Raw genomic sequence first — 16,264 nt, forward strand, 5'->3', positions numbered from 1 at the left:
TTATATAGTGTGTGTATATATTGTAGTATATTTTATTTAAAGTAGTATATATATATTGAATGTTAAGTATATATGTGTATATATCTTCTATAGACTTATATATTTAAAGTATACATGTGCATATGTTTTATAAATTAGTATATAACTATATATATAGTGTGTGTATATTTTGTAGTATATTTTATTTAAAGTAGTACGTATATATTGAATGGTACGTATATATGTGTATATATCTTCTATAGACGTATATATTTTACGTATACATGTGTATATGTTTTATAAATTACTGTATAATTATATATATAGTGTGTGTATATGTTGTAGTATATATATATTGTAGTATATTTTATTTAAAGTAGTACGTATATATTGAATGGTATGTATATATGTGTATATATCTTTTATAGACGTATATATTTAACGTATACATGCGTATATGTTTTAGAAATTAGTATATAACTATATATATAGTGTGTGTATATATTGTAGTATATTTTATTTAAAGTACTACATATAATTGAATGGTACGTATATATGTGTATCTATCTTCTATTGACGTATATATTTAACGTATACATGTGTATATGTTTTATAAATTAGTATATAACTATATATATAGTGTGTGCATATATTATACTATATGTTTTATTTAAAGTAGTACATATATATTGAATGATGCGTATATATGTCTATATATTCTGTAGACGTATATATTTAATGTATACATGTGTATTTATTTTATAAATTAGTATATAACTATATATATAGTGTGTGTGTATATTGTAGTATATATATTGTAGTATATTTTATTTAAATTAGTACGTATATATTAAAAGGTACGTATATATGTGTATATATCTTCTATCGACGTATATATTTAACATATACATGTGTATATGTTTTATAAATTAGTGTATAACTATATGTATGGTGTGTGTATAAATTGTAGTATATTTGATTTAAAGTAGTAAGTATATATTCAATGGTACGTATATATGTGTATATATCTTCTATAGACGTATATATTTAACGTATACATGTGTATATGTTTTATAAATTAGTGTATAACTATATATATAGTGTGTGTATATATTGTAGTATATATATTGTAGTATATTTTATTTAAAGTAGTACGTATATATTGAATGAAACGTATAAATGTGTATATATCTTCTATAAACGTATATGTTTAACGTATACATGTGTATAAGTTTTATAAATTACTATATAACTCTCTCTCTTTCTCTCTCTCTCTCTCTCTCTCTATATATATATATATATTGTAGTATATGTTTTATTTAAAGTAGTACGTATAGTCGTATATATTGAATGTTACGTATATATGTGTAATTGTGTATATGTGTATATATTTTTTAAATTCTAATGTACTATATACTATATATATAGTGTATATATATTGTTTAACGTATTTAAAATGTATATAGGTGGATATATATAATGTATATTGATTTTTTTTTGACCGGGTTTGACCCGATATTTAACCGGGTTTGACCGGATTTAGGTGGGTTAGACTCGGTTGGGCTAAGTGGGTCGGTTCAGGGTTGGTTTTAAAATTTTTACTGTGGAATCCGGATTTGGCCCGACCCACTTAACTACAATCCAACCCGGCCCACAATCCGAATAAGCTTATTAGGACAGTTTCGAGTTGACACGGCCCGGCCCACTTAATACCCTTACCTTAGGGCATAACTTTTGTCACTAAATTTATATCCTAGGACATAATTTGTGTCATTGAACTTATGCACTGTGGCTAATTTATGTCGCTGAACTCATGCTTTAGAGCATAATTGTGTTTTGATGCATAACTTGTACCACTGAACTTATATCCCGCCAAATTGTTTGCTTTACGATTTCTTTTTCTATTTTTTTTACTTTTTGATTCTTTGTTGTTACTTGTCAGGGACATTTTCAGCCACTTAAAATGGTAAGGGGAAAAAATTAAATATCATCACGAAAAACAAAACAATGCCTTTGTGCAAATGACACCTTTGAGATGGAATATGTTGGATTGGGCTAAAGTCGGGCAACATGAAATTATTGTGTGCCCAACCCTTAAAATTTGGACGAATTGGACAAATCATCAATTTTTGGATCGTATTTGACCCCCTGATATCTATCTGTAAGAAAACAATTCTTCTTAGCTTGATGAAAACAAGTAACATGGAGCAACACAGTACAAATCAACCAACAGTACTCCTTTTCAAATCAAACATTAACTATTTTTCTTTCTTGGTTTGCCACTTAAATATTTTTTCCATGTCAAACACTAATTATATCTCAACCTTACATTTAATAACCTAAGCATATTCAAATTAAAATTTTGTGAGTTTAATTTTTAAAGGTTTTAGCATAGAATCTATTGTATTAGTAAAATTATGAGTTTGGATTTCTACACTAAAAATATTGGATTCAAGTGATATCTATATGTGCGTGGTGCGTCCTCCACTAATAATGGAAATCATTTTTTTTTTCCCTTGTCTTGATGGAGAATTTTAATAATAACTAGTATACGTATCCGCGCGATGCGCGGATAATATTAAAATATTATTTGTAATTATTTTATATTAAAATATCTTGTTCGATCATGTTAAATCATATTACTTATATTACTTTAAAAAAAAGTTCAAAAAACTTCATTCAAATTTGAATTTTAGTTAAATTTAAATTCAAAAAACTAACTAATTAGGATATTGATCGGAATAAATATAAATTTTAAAAAATAGAGAATCAAAATCTTATAGTTGCTATATAAAAGGAGAATTCACAACCAACAACTGATTTTAACTTAAATTTAACAATAATATTTATAAGTGGGATCGTTGGAGGAATTTTTATTTATATTTAATTGTAAATTATTTAATTATAATAATATTTATAAGATTTTTCTCCTCTATTTTTAAAAATTTATATTTATCCCAATCAGTATCCTACTACTACTACAATTATTACTATTTATTTATTTAATTATTATTATTATTACACATACTACACACCACGCACTACTACTTTTACTGTTTATTATTTATTATTTTTATTATTAATACATTTTTATATTTTTTTTAAAGTTAAATAAATTTTATTTAGATAGTTTTATATATTAATTTGAATTTTAAAGAGATAAATACATGAAAGAGTAAAAGTCCATTTAGAACTCTTTAACCATGAGTTTCGATTTTTAAGGTAATGAAAATCATTTTTTCTAATAAGGGATAGTATATTTTCAAATTTAAATATTTCTAATCTTTTAACTCATTATTAATATAGAAGATATAGATATAGATATTCAAGATATGAAATAAATATATTTAATATTAATTTTTTAAAAAATATTATTTTATCTTTACGAAGATATTGTATCTCCAATTGAAATTCAAAAAAAAAATTGATAAAATAGAGAACATCTTAAATGATTAGTTAAACAATAATAAGTCCAATTAGAACACTCTAGTATGACAACTAACTGTTTTCTATGTAGTTTTATTTTATTATTATTTTAATTTAAAATTAACAATCTCTTAATTATCTTTTAGTAGTTTACCCTTTTTTCATGTTTTTTTTTTAAAATTCTTTTCTTTTCTTTTATATCTTTCATTCATTCTTTTTTTTGTTGTTGTTGTTAATTTTTTTTATAAAAATCAATTGAAAGCTTAAATATATAAAGGTATTTCAAGTAGATATATGTTGAATTTAATTATTAAATTTTAATTTATATTTTAAATTTTAAAATAATTGCAAGTAAGGATAAGTTTTAGATATAAATCAAAAATATATATTATTTTAATTTATTAATAATAATAATAATAATATATTTATCATTATATTTGATACATATAACTTTAAGAAATATAAGAGTTTATTACTTATTATTTATCATTATTATACTACTACTCCTATTAACCTTTCTATCATATGTATTGTCGCTACTACTATTTACTTATTTAATTATTATTAATATTAGTGTTATATTTTTAACTTTTATTTACTTATTTACTTATGTATTGTCGCTACTTCTACACACTACTACTAATTTTACTACTATTATTTATTATTAATATTATTGTTATATTTTTAACTTTTATTTAATATTTATATAAATTATATTTAGATAGTTTTATAATATTTATTTAAATTTTTAAAGAGATAAATATGATATAGTAAAAGTTCATTCAAAATTCTTTAACCATGAATTTCTATTTTTAAGCTAATGAATTTTTTTTTCAAATAAAAAATAATATATTTTTAAATTCAAATATTTTAAATTTTTTAATACATTATTATTATAATATTATTAAGTTATTTCCTAAAAATTGCCACGTGACTTTTTAATATCTTGTCACGTGGCTTCTTGTCTTACTTTTAGTTTTGCTTATAAATACATAGATATATAGATATTTTAATAGTAATATTTTTTATCTTTTTCTAATATATAAATAAATTATATTTAAATATATTTTATAACATTTAGATTTTAAAAAGGCTAAGTTTGAAATGGTAAATGTCTATTAGAATTTATTAATTATGAGTTTTTATTTTTAAATAATGAAATTTTTTTTTTAAAGAATAATACACTTCAAACTCAAATAGATTACGAAGTAAAATTTTATTCCATTTCAACCTTCATTTAAATTCAAATAATATATCAATTTGTTGAAAGAAGATAAATTCTTCATTATCTTTAATTTTTTAAATACAACGCATATTTATATTCTAATATTGTATTTGAATTAAAAGAATTATTTGAAATAAAACCACATTATATAAAAATATTTTTTAAAAGGATAATGTACTTCAAATTCAAATAGATTAAGAAGTAGAATTTTATTCCATTTAAACTTTCATTCAAATTCAAATAATATTTCAATTTTTTGAAAGAAGATAAGTCCTTCATTATCTTTAATTTTTTTAAATACAATGCATATTTATCTTCTAATTTTATATTTGAATTAAAAAATTATTTGAAATCAAATCATATTATTTACCATTTACGTATGTACTACTATTGATATTATTATTATTATTATTATTATTATTATTATTATTATTATTATTATTACAGTTCTACATACTATGTACGTTCTATTACTACAATTGCAAACACAACTACAACTAATTATTATTATTATTATTATTATTATTATTATTTTAATAGTTTTTTATATTTCCCAAATATATAAATAAATTATATTTAAATATATTTTATAACATTTCAATTTTATAAGAGATAAGTTTGAAATAGTATATATCTATTAGAACTCTTTAATTATTAGTTGATAATGAAAATCTTTTTTGTAAAAGGATAATTTATTCAAATTCAAATACTTAATTATTCAATTCAAAATTTTTATTACAATATTTTTAACTTTGTCTTAAAATATCTTTTAATATTGTCTTAAAAATTGCCACGTGGCTATTTTAATAGCTTGTGTTTGAAAAAAATAATGATAATGAAGAACTTATCTTCTTTCAATAAATTGATATGTTATTTGAGTTTGAGTGATAGTTGAAATCGAATGAAATTCTACCTTTTTAATCTCTCTTATATATATTATTATAAAAATAAAAAAATAATTTAATATTAGAAATAACGCAAAATATTACTCTGATACAATATAAATGACGTGCAAAATCAATAAATAAAAATTACACATAAATATAAATTTGCAAATAAAATCATGAAAATTATAAATCAATTGAAATACATAAATGCATACAAATGTAATCCTCTTAGAAGTGTAAATATATAAATGTATTGTAATACTATTCTAGAGTCATCTTCAATTCTTAAGAGAAAATTATAAAGATAAAAAAATAATATATAATAACACTGTACACATACACTCATATTCATATTTGCATTAGAAAGCATAACTTGACTAGAATTTGTAATGAAATATCATCACCTACTGGTTCAAAAGATGACCTGGAGTATAGTGAGTCTCAAGAGGGATCTAAAACCCTCATATCACCTTTATCTCCAACTTAATAAGAATAGATGAAATGTAGAGTAAAAATAAACAAAGTTGAGCAGTAATTTCTTCGTGCCCAGATGAAGGATCTTTACACGACAGACATGCTAATGCATAATGAAAAGTCTCACAACATTTTTACTAAGGAGAAAAGGGTCACCCAACCATCGTAGCTATGTCACAGACCCCATATGTTTGTCCCTCGGCCCACCTCTAAAATCCTACTATCCAACAATGGTTTGGGTATTCATGCTTCATATGGGTTTGCACAAGAGCCCCATTAAAAGCAAACGTATTTATTTTTATTAAAGCAAATGAATAATATCAAAATGAAAATATTACTTACTTGAATTCATGTATGAACATATTAGGAAGAATAGCTTACAATAAGATCATCTCTTATCGACATACAAAAAACAAAAATGTTAAAACACAATTTTTTTTAAAAAAATGAAGAACATAAAAAAATGAGTAAATAAAACTAATGAAAGATATCTTGCATTACATGTTATTTTTAGGAGTATATATAAGAGAGGTCAAGAAGCTAGAGCTTCATTTCAATTCAAATTTCTTTTAAATTGAAATTTGAATTCAAAATCATATCATTTTGTTACAAAAAGATTAAGTTGTTACTCTTTCTTATCCTATTTACTATTTATCTTATTTTTTATATTTGAATTGAAAAATATTTAAAGCTCCAATTTTTCAAAAATAAAGAATAATATATTTTAATGTTCAAACAATTCAAAATATTTGAATTATTTAGATATAAATAACTTTGTTGAGGTATTATAGGATTTTCAATATTAATTAATTTGAATTTAAAAATATTTTAATTTTAAAATTTATTTATTTATTTATCTATTATAGATAGACAAATAACTGCAGATAAATTCAAATATTATTATCACTACTACTAAATGTTACTCTATATGTATGTACACCTAATGTTATTTTTAAAATTATTATTATCATTATTATTTTATTTAAAAATTAAATATATCTTAAAGGATAAATTTATGAAATAGTTAGAGTTTATATAGGACTCTTCAATTATGATTCCTAGATTTAAGTTAATATTTTTTTTTTCTTCTAAAAGCTTAATTTTCAATTTCAAGTATATCCAATCCTTTATTTAAAATCTATTATTACAATACTATCATTAATAATAATATTACTATTACAATTATATTTTTATCTTTCATTTAATATTTAATACATGAAATTTGTATATGTTTTTTTTTTCTAACATTTAAATTTTAAAAGAAATAAGTTTATGAAAGAATAAAAATCTATGTAGAAATCACGGGTTTATATTTTAAGTTAATAAAAGTCTTTTTGTTTTATAATAAAGATAAATTTTTTTTCAATAATCTATATATAAATAATACCACCACTCCTACGCTTTTTTAATAACACAAAATAATTAACACTGCTACTACTACTTGAATTTCAATGTAAATTCAAATGGAGTATTATATATATAGATTCTTATTATTATATAGATTCTTATTATTATTATTATTATTATTATTATTTAATATTTAAATATATTTTATAATATTAAAAGAGATAAGTTATGAATAGTTAGAGTTCATCTAGGACTCTTTCAAATTAGGGATAATATTTTTATAAAATTTAATATTTTCAAATTAAATACCTCTAATTTTTTAAAAGGATGATGTATTTTAAAATTCAAATATTATATATAGAGATTATTTTTATTCCTCTTCTTATCATTTAATATTTAAATATATTTTATAATATTGAAAGGGATAAGTTATGAATAGTTAGAGTTCATCTAGAACTCTTTCAATTAAGTCATAAATTTTTTTCTAAAACCTAATATTTTTAAATTTAAATCCCTTTAGTTTCTTAATTAAAAAATTTTATTATAATAATTTTAACCTTTGTTCTAAAAACTACCATGTGGCTTCTTAATAACTTGCCACGTGACTTTTTGTTTTGCTTTAATTTTGCTTTTATATATATATATATATAGATGCGCACAATTGACTTTTCCGGAAGTTGTGGTTATTACCTGACTCACTCCATGTCATGTCCCACATTACTGAAGATTCAAATCGAGGGAAGCATAGCGTTGCATTTGGGATTGGGATTGGGATTGGCTCCAATAATTTTAGCTCAACATTGAGGTCACTGTATTAAAATCTCAAATTCATAAAGTTTAAATTTTAAATTCGCCTCTGAATCAATTGATAATAGTCAATACAAATTAATTTTGCCCATTTTTAGAAATAAAAGGTCATAAAAAAACTTTGGAACAAATAAAGGTTTCAGAAGATAATTTATAAACAATTCTGTAAAGGTTAAATAACTCAGGAAAGTTCTATTCTACTAACAGAATAGTTCAAAAAATATTAATCATTATCAATCCTATTAATTCTTGCGTTTGAAATATTATTTTCCGATAAAAGCATCAATAACATTCGCATGGAATACAGATTTTATACAATGAGCGATCAACAAATGATCATATTAAATTTACTCGTGCGCAATGTTTCATACTGTATCAAGCAATGTAAAGTGACCTGAAAAGTTACAAACTAAAGTGAAGATATATAACAAAAACATATTTGGTGTAATCTCATAAATGAAATCTGAAAAAAGATAGCATATACGCAAATCTTCCTTCTATCTTGTGAATATAAAATAAAATAAAACAACAACAATAATAAACACATCTAAGGTAATCTGCAAAAGTGGGGCCTGAGCAGGGAAGAGCATACGTAGACCATATCACTACATCAGAGGTATAGAGAGATTATTTTCGATAGACCCTCGGCTCAATTAAAAACAATAAATAATAATGGAAGTACAAGAATCAACAAATAGTGATAAAATCAACATACTAGCAGTACCACAATAAAATAATATACGACAATTATTAAAGTGCGAAAAACAATAAATAACATGCATGATGAATTGCATGAATTATTTAGTTGATGTAAATATCAAAGTACTTTCTCACATCATTGGAAGGACTCTTTCTTGCTCATCATCATCATCATGATAACTCCTTAAATAAATCTTGAAACAACTAAGAAATTCAAAAACAAGATTAGGTAAAGTAGAAGGTATCAAAGAAACCAAAGTTTATACCTACTACACAAAACTACATTAGTTATCTTTTTTGAAAATCAATATACCATTAGGATAGTAATGTTCTGGTGAATTTTATTATTAATCAATAGAGACGGCCAGTGACAAAAGTAACGTTTACGCTGGAGCCATGGAAAAAGTATTCAGTACTGCTTACAGCGCATTAAGAAATTTGTGTGGCGTTTTAACCCTATTTTCCTTCTTATGTTCTTTCATTTGCATTGTCCCTTAATAATTACTCAAGTAAATGTACTCAAAGTAGTTTCTTATATGGTGAATAGTAGTATTTATCATGCATTTGCAATCACAAGTTTGATGTATTTGTTAAAAATGTCCTTTATTTATTTTTTAACCATATTATTTATATAAACAGATTAATGGACTATAGCAATATAACAACATATCCAGTATAATTGTACAAGTTTCATTTCTCATATAACAGAGAATCGTCAAGAGCTAATCAAATGTGTTATTGAACATACAGAAATAAGCAATACCACAAACAAAAGAAAGAAAAAAGAACTCATAGATTTTACATGGAACCCCTTGACGGAAAAAATCACGGGCAAACAACTCCCCCCCCCAAAAAAAAATAAAAAAATCTCAAACATGGGTCACACCGCAATTTTTTCGGGGCCGGATAAAAAAATTCAGGTCATAAACTCTAACAAAATGGTTATGTCAGATTTACATATTTTATGAATGAATTGGACATTGCAAAGGTTTCATTTTTCTTTAAATTAAGTTGAAAGGAATATGTTCCTCTATTTCATTATTAATTTCCTTATTTTTGAATGAAAAAGGGCTGTGATTCCTCCTTTTTACTATATAAATTAGTGATTCTCTTATTCTCGAGTGCAGAAATGGTGTTATTCATCTTTTTTATTATGAATTTGTATTTTCTTATTCTCGAAAGCTAAAGATGTGTGATTCCTCTATTTTATTATGAATTTGCAAGGGTGTGAATCCCTTATTTTTTAGTATGAAAAGTGTATTCTTCTAAATGAAGCTCATCAAAAATGATCAACGCAATAACATTGGTGATATTTTTTTGAATGATTATTTAGTTTGTACGAGTATAGGATATTTGCAATCGTAAGTAATGATGTTCATGCAATATATATATCGTTTACAAAATATGTAAGTCTCGTCGAGTACAAATTGTAAACTGATGATATTTTTGTGATAATGCAATTAATTATCTTTTGCTAGTCAAGTTATTGTCATTATAAAATTTTTAATCTTATCTTTAATACAATGGTGCATCCATCTTCTTGAAATTCTGAATTCGCCTCTGACCACGACGCTCGATTACTTACTAACCTTCTATCTTAATCCTCGACCTTTATATTCTCTTAATGAGGGTCATGGACTATAACGTTTCTTCTGATGATAAATTAAAAAAAAAAAAAAAAAAGGGAATTCTCGCATGTCCTTTCGTTTATATTCTTGACGTGGATTATTTGCAGTATGGAGCCACCCTTGTTCAAGGGGCATCAATTGAACCGCTATTGGTTGTGAGAATATCGTGCATGAGTATTTGCTTTACCATTTCAGGTCCTCTCCAAGAATAAATTTATAACCATTTGATATTTGAAATCTATAGTCCGACTGCTCCAATTTCGCACCATGTGAAGCTCATTAAAAGAAGAATACCCATTCTCATAACTCGAACTCAAGTCGAGAGTGTAAGGATTTCATCCATCCTAGATCCCACCACATTAACTAGTGGTACATCCTCTCAATTCACATAATTAAATATTCAATTTAGGTCAACATTGAGCAAGTCTTGAAAGTTTTTGAAATACAGTTGAAAGTACCCTACAATACTAAATTTGCACTGCTCAAATTGAATGATTCTTTTGACTCTGTCAGCACTTACATATTCAATTGTAGGTCCACAGAATACAAAATTTTTGGTGTGCTACTTACAACCTAGTATAAATTGAACAACTGAACCATTAAAAAACTTGTCAAATTTGAAACCATAGTAGCATAGTACAAATTGAACAACTGAACAATTAAAAAACTTGTCAAATTAGAAACCATTTCTTTAATAACAAAAACAATCCAATCCAAATTATCAACCATGGCCTGGATTTTCACTAAATCCACCCTATTGCTCCTAATTTTTAAAATCTTTATATCAAGAACAGCAGTAGCAAGTGATCCAGACATTCTTTCAGATTTCATTGCCCCAGAAAAACAAATATCTGTTGATGCCAATTACTTTACATACACCGCGATGCGCGGTATATTTCAAAAACCAGTAGATAAATGTACTACAACAAAGGCTACAAAGGCAGAGTTTCCAGTTCTTAATGGACAAGGAGTGTCACTGGCTGTGCTACAATTCCCTCCTGGTTCTGTGAACCCGCCTCACTACCATTCTCGCGCTACTGGACTCTTTCTCCTCCTGGAAGGAGTTTTAGAAGTTGGTTTCGTCGATACGAAGGATGTTCTGTATACTCAGAGATTAAAAGCAGGGGACATTTTTCTTTTTCCTAAAGGACTACAACACTATCAGTATAATTATGATCATAATAAAAAAGCAGTTGGTGTAGCTGCTCTTGGTAGTGCAAGTCCTGGTACCGTTTCATTGCCATCCTCAATTTTTAATAGTGGAATTAGTGAATTGGTACTTGCTAAGTCATTTAAGACTGATGTTAAGACCATTAAGAGGATCAAAACAGCAACCACAACACCCTGATGTCAAAGGCTTTCTCTGGATTGATGGAGGCGAATCTAGGATTTAAATTTGATATATTCAATTTTTAAGATTCGCAGGATTGTATTCATTATGGATTCAGATTTAATAAATCCTGATATTTTATTTGCTTTGTACATATATCTTATACTTTGAGTCCAAAGTCATGGATTCAGATGAACCATAGCCAAAAGGATACAGCTGGCCCTGCAGATTGTACTACTGACATGTTTTAAAGATATCTTTGTTTCTTTGAGAATTCACTGCTTAATTAGTCAAGTACTCAATATGTTAGATCAATCAAGAAAATTAGTTTGGTTTTATTTTTTTTGGTTTTGTTTGTGAGAGTGTTGAAATTTAGTTTTTCGTTGGAACAGTGAATTCCGAAAGGATGTCAGGATCACTTGCTATTGTAGTTCTTACGTAAAAAAAACACTTATTTTTTTTTTAAAAAAATATATATATATATTATCCTCCGTACGAAACACACTCATAGTTGGTTAATATAAGATTTAGAGAGCAGCTATTTTCAACACCGGTATATGCTTGTCTAAATGATATACGTGAGCACCTGGACCAGCCTTGTCTGCTCTCCCTTGCTGCAACACCGAGAGGTCAAGATCTCTATCAAGGAGGTTCTTTGATCCTTCTCGTCTTCCTTCTTCTACGAGTATCCATGCCAGTCTTGTCAAGATACATGTGGCCTCTGATGTGTGCTGGTAATTCCTCGAGTCTGGAGGAATAGGTGGCCGGTAGCTGACAGAGTGTGGCTGGGTTTAGAAAGAGCATTTGCCGGTGCATTAGCTTCTCTGAAAATGTGGCAAAGAGTGAAGTGGTCACACCGTGCCAGAAGCTTCTAAATCTGAGAGATGTGGGAATGCAGACTCTACCGAGATTGAGTAGAGCCTGCTACCCAGCCGATGAGAAGCTGTGAGTCGGCTTCCAAAATGAAGTCTTTATGTCCATTTGTAATGCACCATCGTAATCCAATAATAGCAGCCTGAATCTCAGCATCATTGTTAGTACCACGGCCTATAGGAGCTGTAAAAGGTCATCGCCATATTTCCCAAGCTATCTCTAAGAATGCCTCCAGCTCCTATAGCTTGGTATTGCCCAGGGAACTGCTATCTGTATTAAGTTTGAGCTGTTATTTTTCTTCTACGGGTACTAGAATTTGTAATAACACAATAACAACTTCATAACAAGTTCATGTATGAACAAGAACAGTTTTGAAGTTCTTTTAACACCTTCAACACAAGATTATTACTAATCTATCCAAGAAGTGTGTTAGACATCAGAAATAGATGAAACAGAAATTTTAGACCAAGTCCCGCGAGTTCACGGAGTGTCCTTAAGGAATAATTCCCCTCACTGTACCCGAGGTTATGGAATTTTCCTCCCAAGATAAAATGGCCTTCAATCCAGTTATAGCGGTACCTCAAATAGTTGGATTCCACGGACGCACTCAACGATTTGAATGATCACACAGAATAATTTTAAGAGAGGAAGAGTTTTGTATTCTGAAAATTTTCGTATCCTAAACCTGTGGATCAAAGCAGGTTTATATAGCCACAACATGCCTCTTCTGAAAAGTGGCAATGGTTCACTTTAGAGGTGTGCCTTTTCTGAAAATCCATGTCTTTACATCCAAAGACTAAGTCTTTCAGAACAGACATACCATTTCACGTGAAACAGTGTGTCATTTCGTTGAAGGGTTGCATCCCTTTCGAAACAGCACTTTGTTTCTGCATGACATTTCAAAATAGTGCACCAGTTCAGAAAACAGTGCATCAGTTCACTGCATCTGTTACTGCGTGTTGCGTTTTTTTTTCCTTTGGTATTCGGATTAAATTTCTGTCAGATAAACTTTGTCCAAAAAAATAGATCTTGTCAATCAATCATTTGCCAAATCCACTAAAGCCAAGCAAGCGACGACGACAACAGCAAGAGGCATATCTTATTTCTTGCCTCACTTAGTATATGGAGTAAGTGCTTTCTATTAAAAATACTCCATAGTTCCCTTCTCCTACCAATGTGGGAGAATTAGTGAACTTTCCAATTTGGGAGTACACCTTCTAAATTATTGTCTCCTTCTTTCCATCATTTTCTCTTCATTTTTCATTCACACTTCTTCCATACATATTGAACCCAACATGAGCATATCTAATCCTGGAGTCTTCCAAACTGCCTTTGTAATTTTGATCTCATCAGACCATCCTCTCGACTTTATAGCATATGTCACTCCAATTAGAAGGCCAATGATTATAAGGATAAGTGACATGAAGAAGCTTGAAAGCATCAGACAAAAAAATGAAATACTAAATACTGAATATCATAATTCATACCATATTGTACTGAACACCCCTAAAACCCATCCAGTAGCTAGTAATCGCACAATCATATTAAATTTACTCGCACACAATGTTTCATGTATAGAACCAAATAAAGTGACCTTAAAGGTTCCAAACTAAAGGAAAGACATACATTAATTGTTTACACGTTCCTGATAAAAGTTCATATACGAGACGAATAGCATGCAATATTAATTTTCTAACATCAATAGGACTCTTTCTTCCTCATCATGGTAACTGCTTGATTAATTCTTGAAACAACCAAGAAATTAAAACCTAAGGTTAGGTAACGCAGAAGGTATCAAAGAAAGCAAAGTTTATACCTGCTACATAAAACTAATATGTATTTGATATAACAATATATATTCTATATGTCAAATTTTCTTATTTTTTTGTGCTTACTTCTTTATATTTTGACTCCCCTTGGGAAAAATCACATCTCCACGGAGATAATTGTGTATGAGTATTTGTTTTACTACTTCAGGTCCCCGGCAAATTTTGTTCTAATATCCATTTGATGTTCGAAATTTCTGGTGCTACATCTCCTTTGTGCTGTGTGAGGCCCGTTAAAAGGGGAATATACATTCTCAAAACTTGAACTCAAGCTTTCTTATGTAAGAGTACAAGGATTTTATCCATTCCACCACATTTATCCGCGGTTCGTCCTCTCAAAATTTTTATCATTTTGACCAAGTACCTGCTGTTTCTGGTGCATTTACATAGTCAATTTTAGGCCAAAATTAAATGAGATTTGAAAGTTTTGAAATACAGTTGATAGTACCCTACAATGCTAAAAATTGCTTAATTGAATGTATACAGAGTCAGCACTTACATATTCAATTGTAGGTCCAAAGAATACAAAATCATTGGTGTGCTACTTACAACACAGTACAAATTGAACATGTGAACCAGCAAAAAAATTGTCAAATTAGAAAACTTTTCTTGTATCACTAAAATAAAGTGATCCAAATTATCATCCCATGGCCTGGATTTTCATTAAATCTTCCCTATTTCTCCTAATTTCAATTTTTACAATTTCCATATCAAGAACAACAATAGCAAGTGATCCAGACATCCTTTCAGATTTCATTGCCCCAGAAAAACAAAACTCTGTTGATGCCAATTTTTTCACATACACCGCGATGCGCGGCATATTTCAAAAATCAGTAGATAAATGTACTACAACAAAGGTTACAAAGGCAGAGTTTCCAGTTCTTAATGGACAAGGAGTGTCACTGGCTGTGCTACAATTCCCTCCTGGTTCTGTGAACCCGCCTCACTACCATTCTCGCGCTACTGGACTCTTTCTCCTCCTGGAAGGCGTTTAGAGGTTGGTTTCGTCGATACGAAGGATGTTTTGTATACTCAAAGACTAAAAGCAGGGGATATTTTTCTTTTTCCTAAAGGACTACAACATTATCAGTATAATTTTGATCCTAAGAAAAAAGCAGTTGGTGTAGCTGCTCTAGGTAGTGCAAGTCCTGGCACTGTTTCATTGCCATCATCAATTTTTAATAGTGGAATTAGTGAATTGGTTCTTGCTAAGTCATTTAAGACTGATGTTAAGACAATTAAGAAGATCAAAACAGCAACCACAACACCCTGATATCAAAGGCTTTCTCCGGATTGTTGGAGGCGGATTCCGGATTTAAATTTGATAGGTTCAATTTTTAAGATTCTTAGCATTGTATTCATTTAATTGTTAAAATTATAGATTCAGATCTAGTATATCTTGATGTTTTAATAGGTTTTTACATTTATGTATCTGTACTCTGTGTCAAAAGTTATGGAATCAGATGAACATGTATCTGCCGCAAATTGTACTGTCATGTTTTAAAGATATATTTGTTGTTTAGAATTCAATGCTTAATTAGTCGAATATTGAATATGTTGGGGCAAGAAAATTAGTCGGTTTTATTTTTTTGTTCTGTTTTTGTGTGTGTCGAACTTTTGCATAATACATAAACAGACACTCAAACTTGGTCTCTACCAGCAAGTAAACACTTCAATTTTGTGTATGCACATCTATGCGCCTCAACTCGTCTATATTGTGTTAGTTGAACACTCCAACTCACAAAATGATCATATGGACACCT

General features: G+C 27.8%; 1 protein-coding gene and 1 pseudogene across 1 annotated transcript; both read left to right on the forward strand.

Annotated features, from left to right (window-relative positions):
- The first annotated feature begins 11,075 nt into the window (after positions 1-11,075).
- On the forward strand, positions 11,076-11,954 carry LOC107854189 (putative germin-like protein 9-2). Its single transcript, XM_016699184.2, has one exon. The coding sequence runs from the start codon at positions 11,200-11,202 to the stop codon at positions 11,818-11,820; it is 621 nt and encodes a 206-aa protein (XP_016554670.1). The 5' UTR covers positions 11,076-11,199; the 3' UTR covers positions 11,821-11,954.
- A 2,732-nt stretch (positions 11,955-14,686) lies between these two features.
- Positions 14,687-16,047, forward strand: LOC107850036 (annotated as a pseudogene).
- The last annotated feature ends 217 nt before the right edge of the window (positions 16,048-16,264 follow it).

This window comes from Capsicum annuum, chromosome 12, assembly GCF_002878395.1.
Source record: "Capsicum annuum cultivar UCD-10X-F1 chromosome 12, UCD10Xv1.1, whole genome shotgun sequence".
Lineage (NCBI taxonomy): Eukaryota > Viridiplantae > Streptophyta > Magnoliopsida > Solanales > Solanaceae > Capsicum > Capsicum annuum.

Excerpts from the sequence above, each read along its gene's own strand:
- LOC107854189 (XM_016699184.2), top strand. The coding sequence starts at position 11,200 with ATGGCCTGGATTTTCACTAAATCCACCCTATTGCTCCTAATTTTTAAA.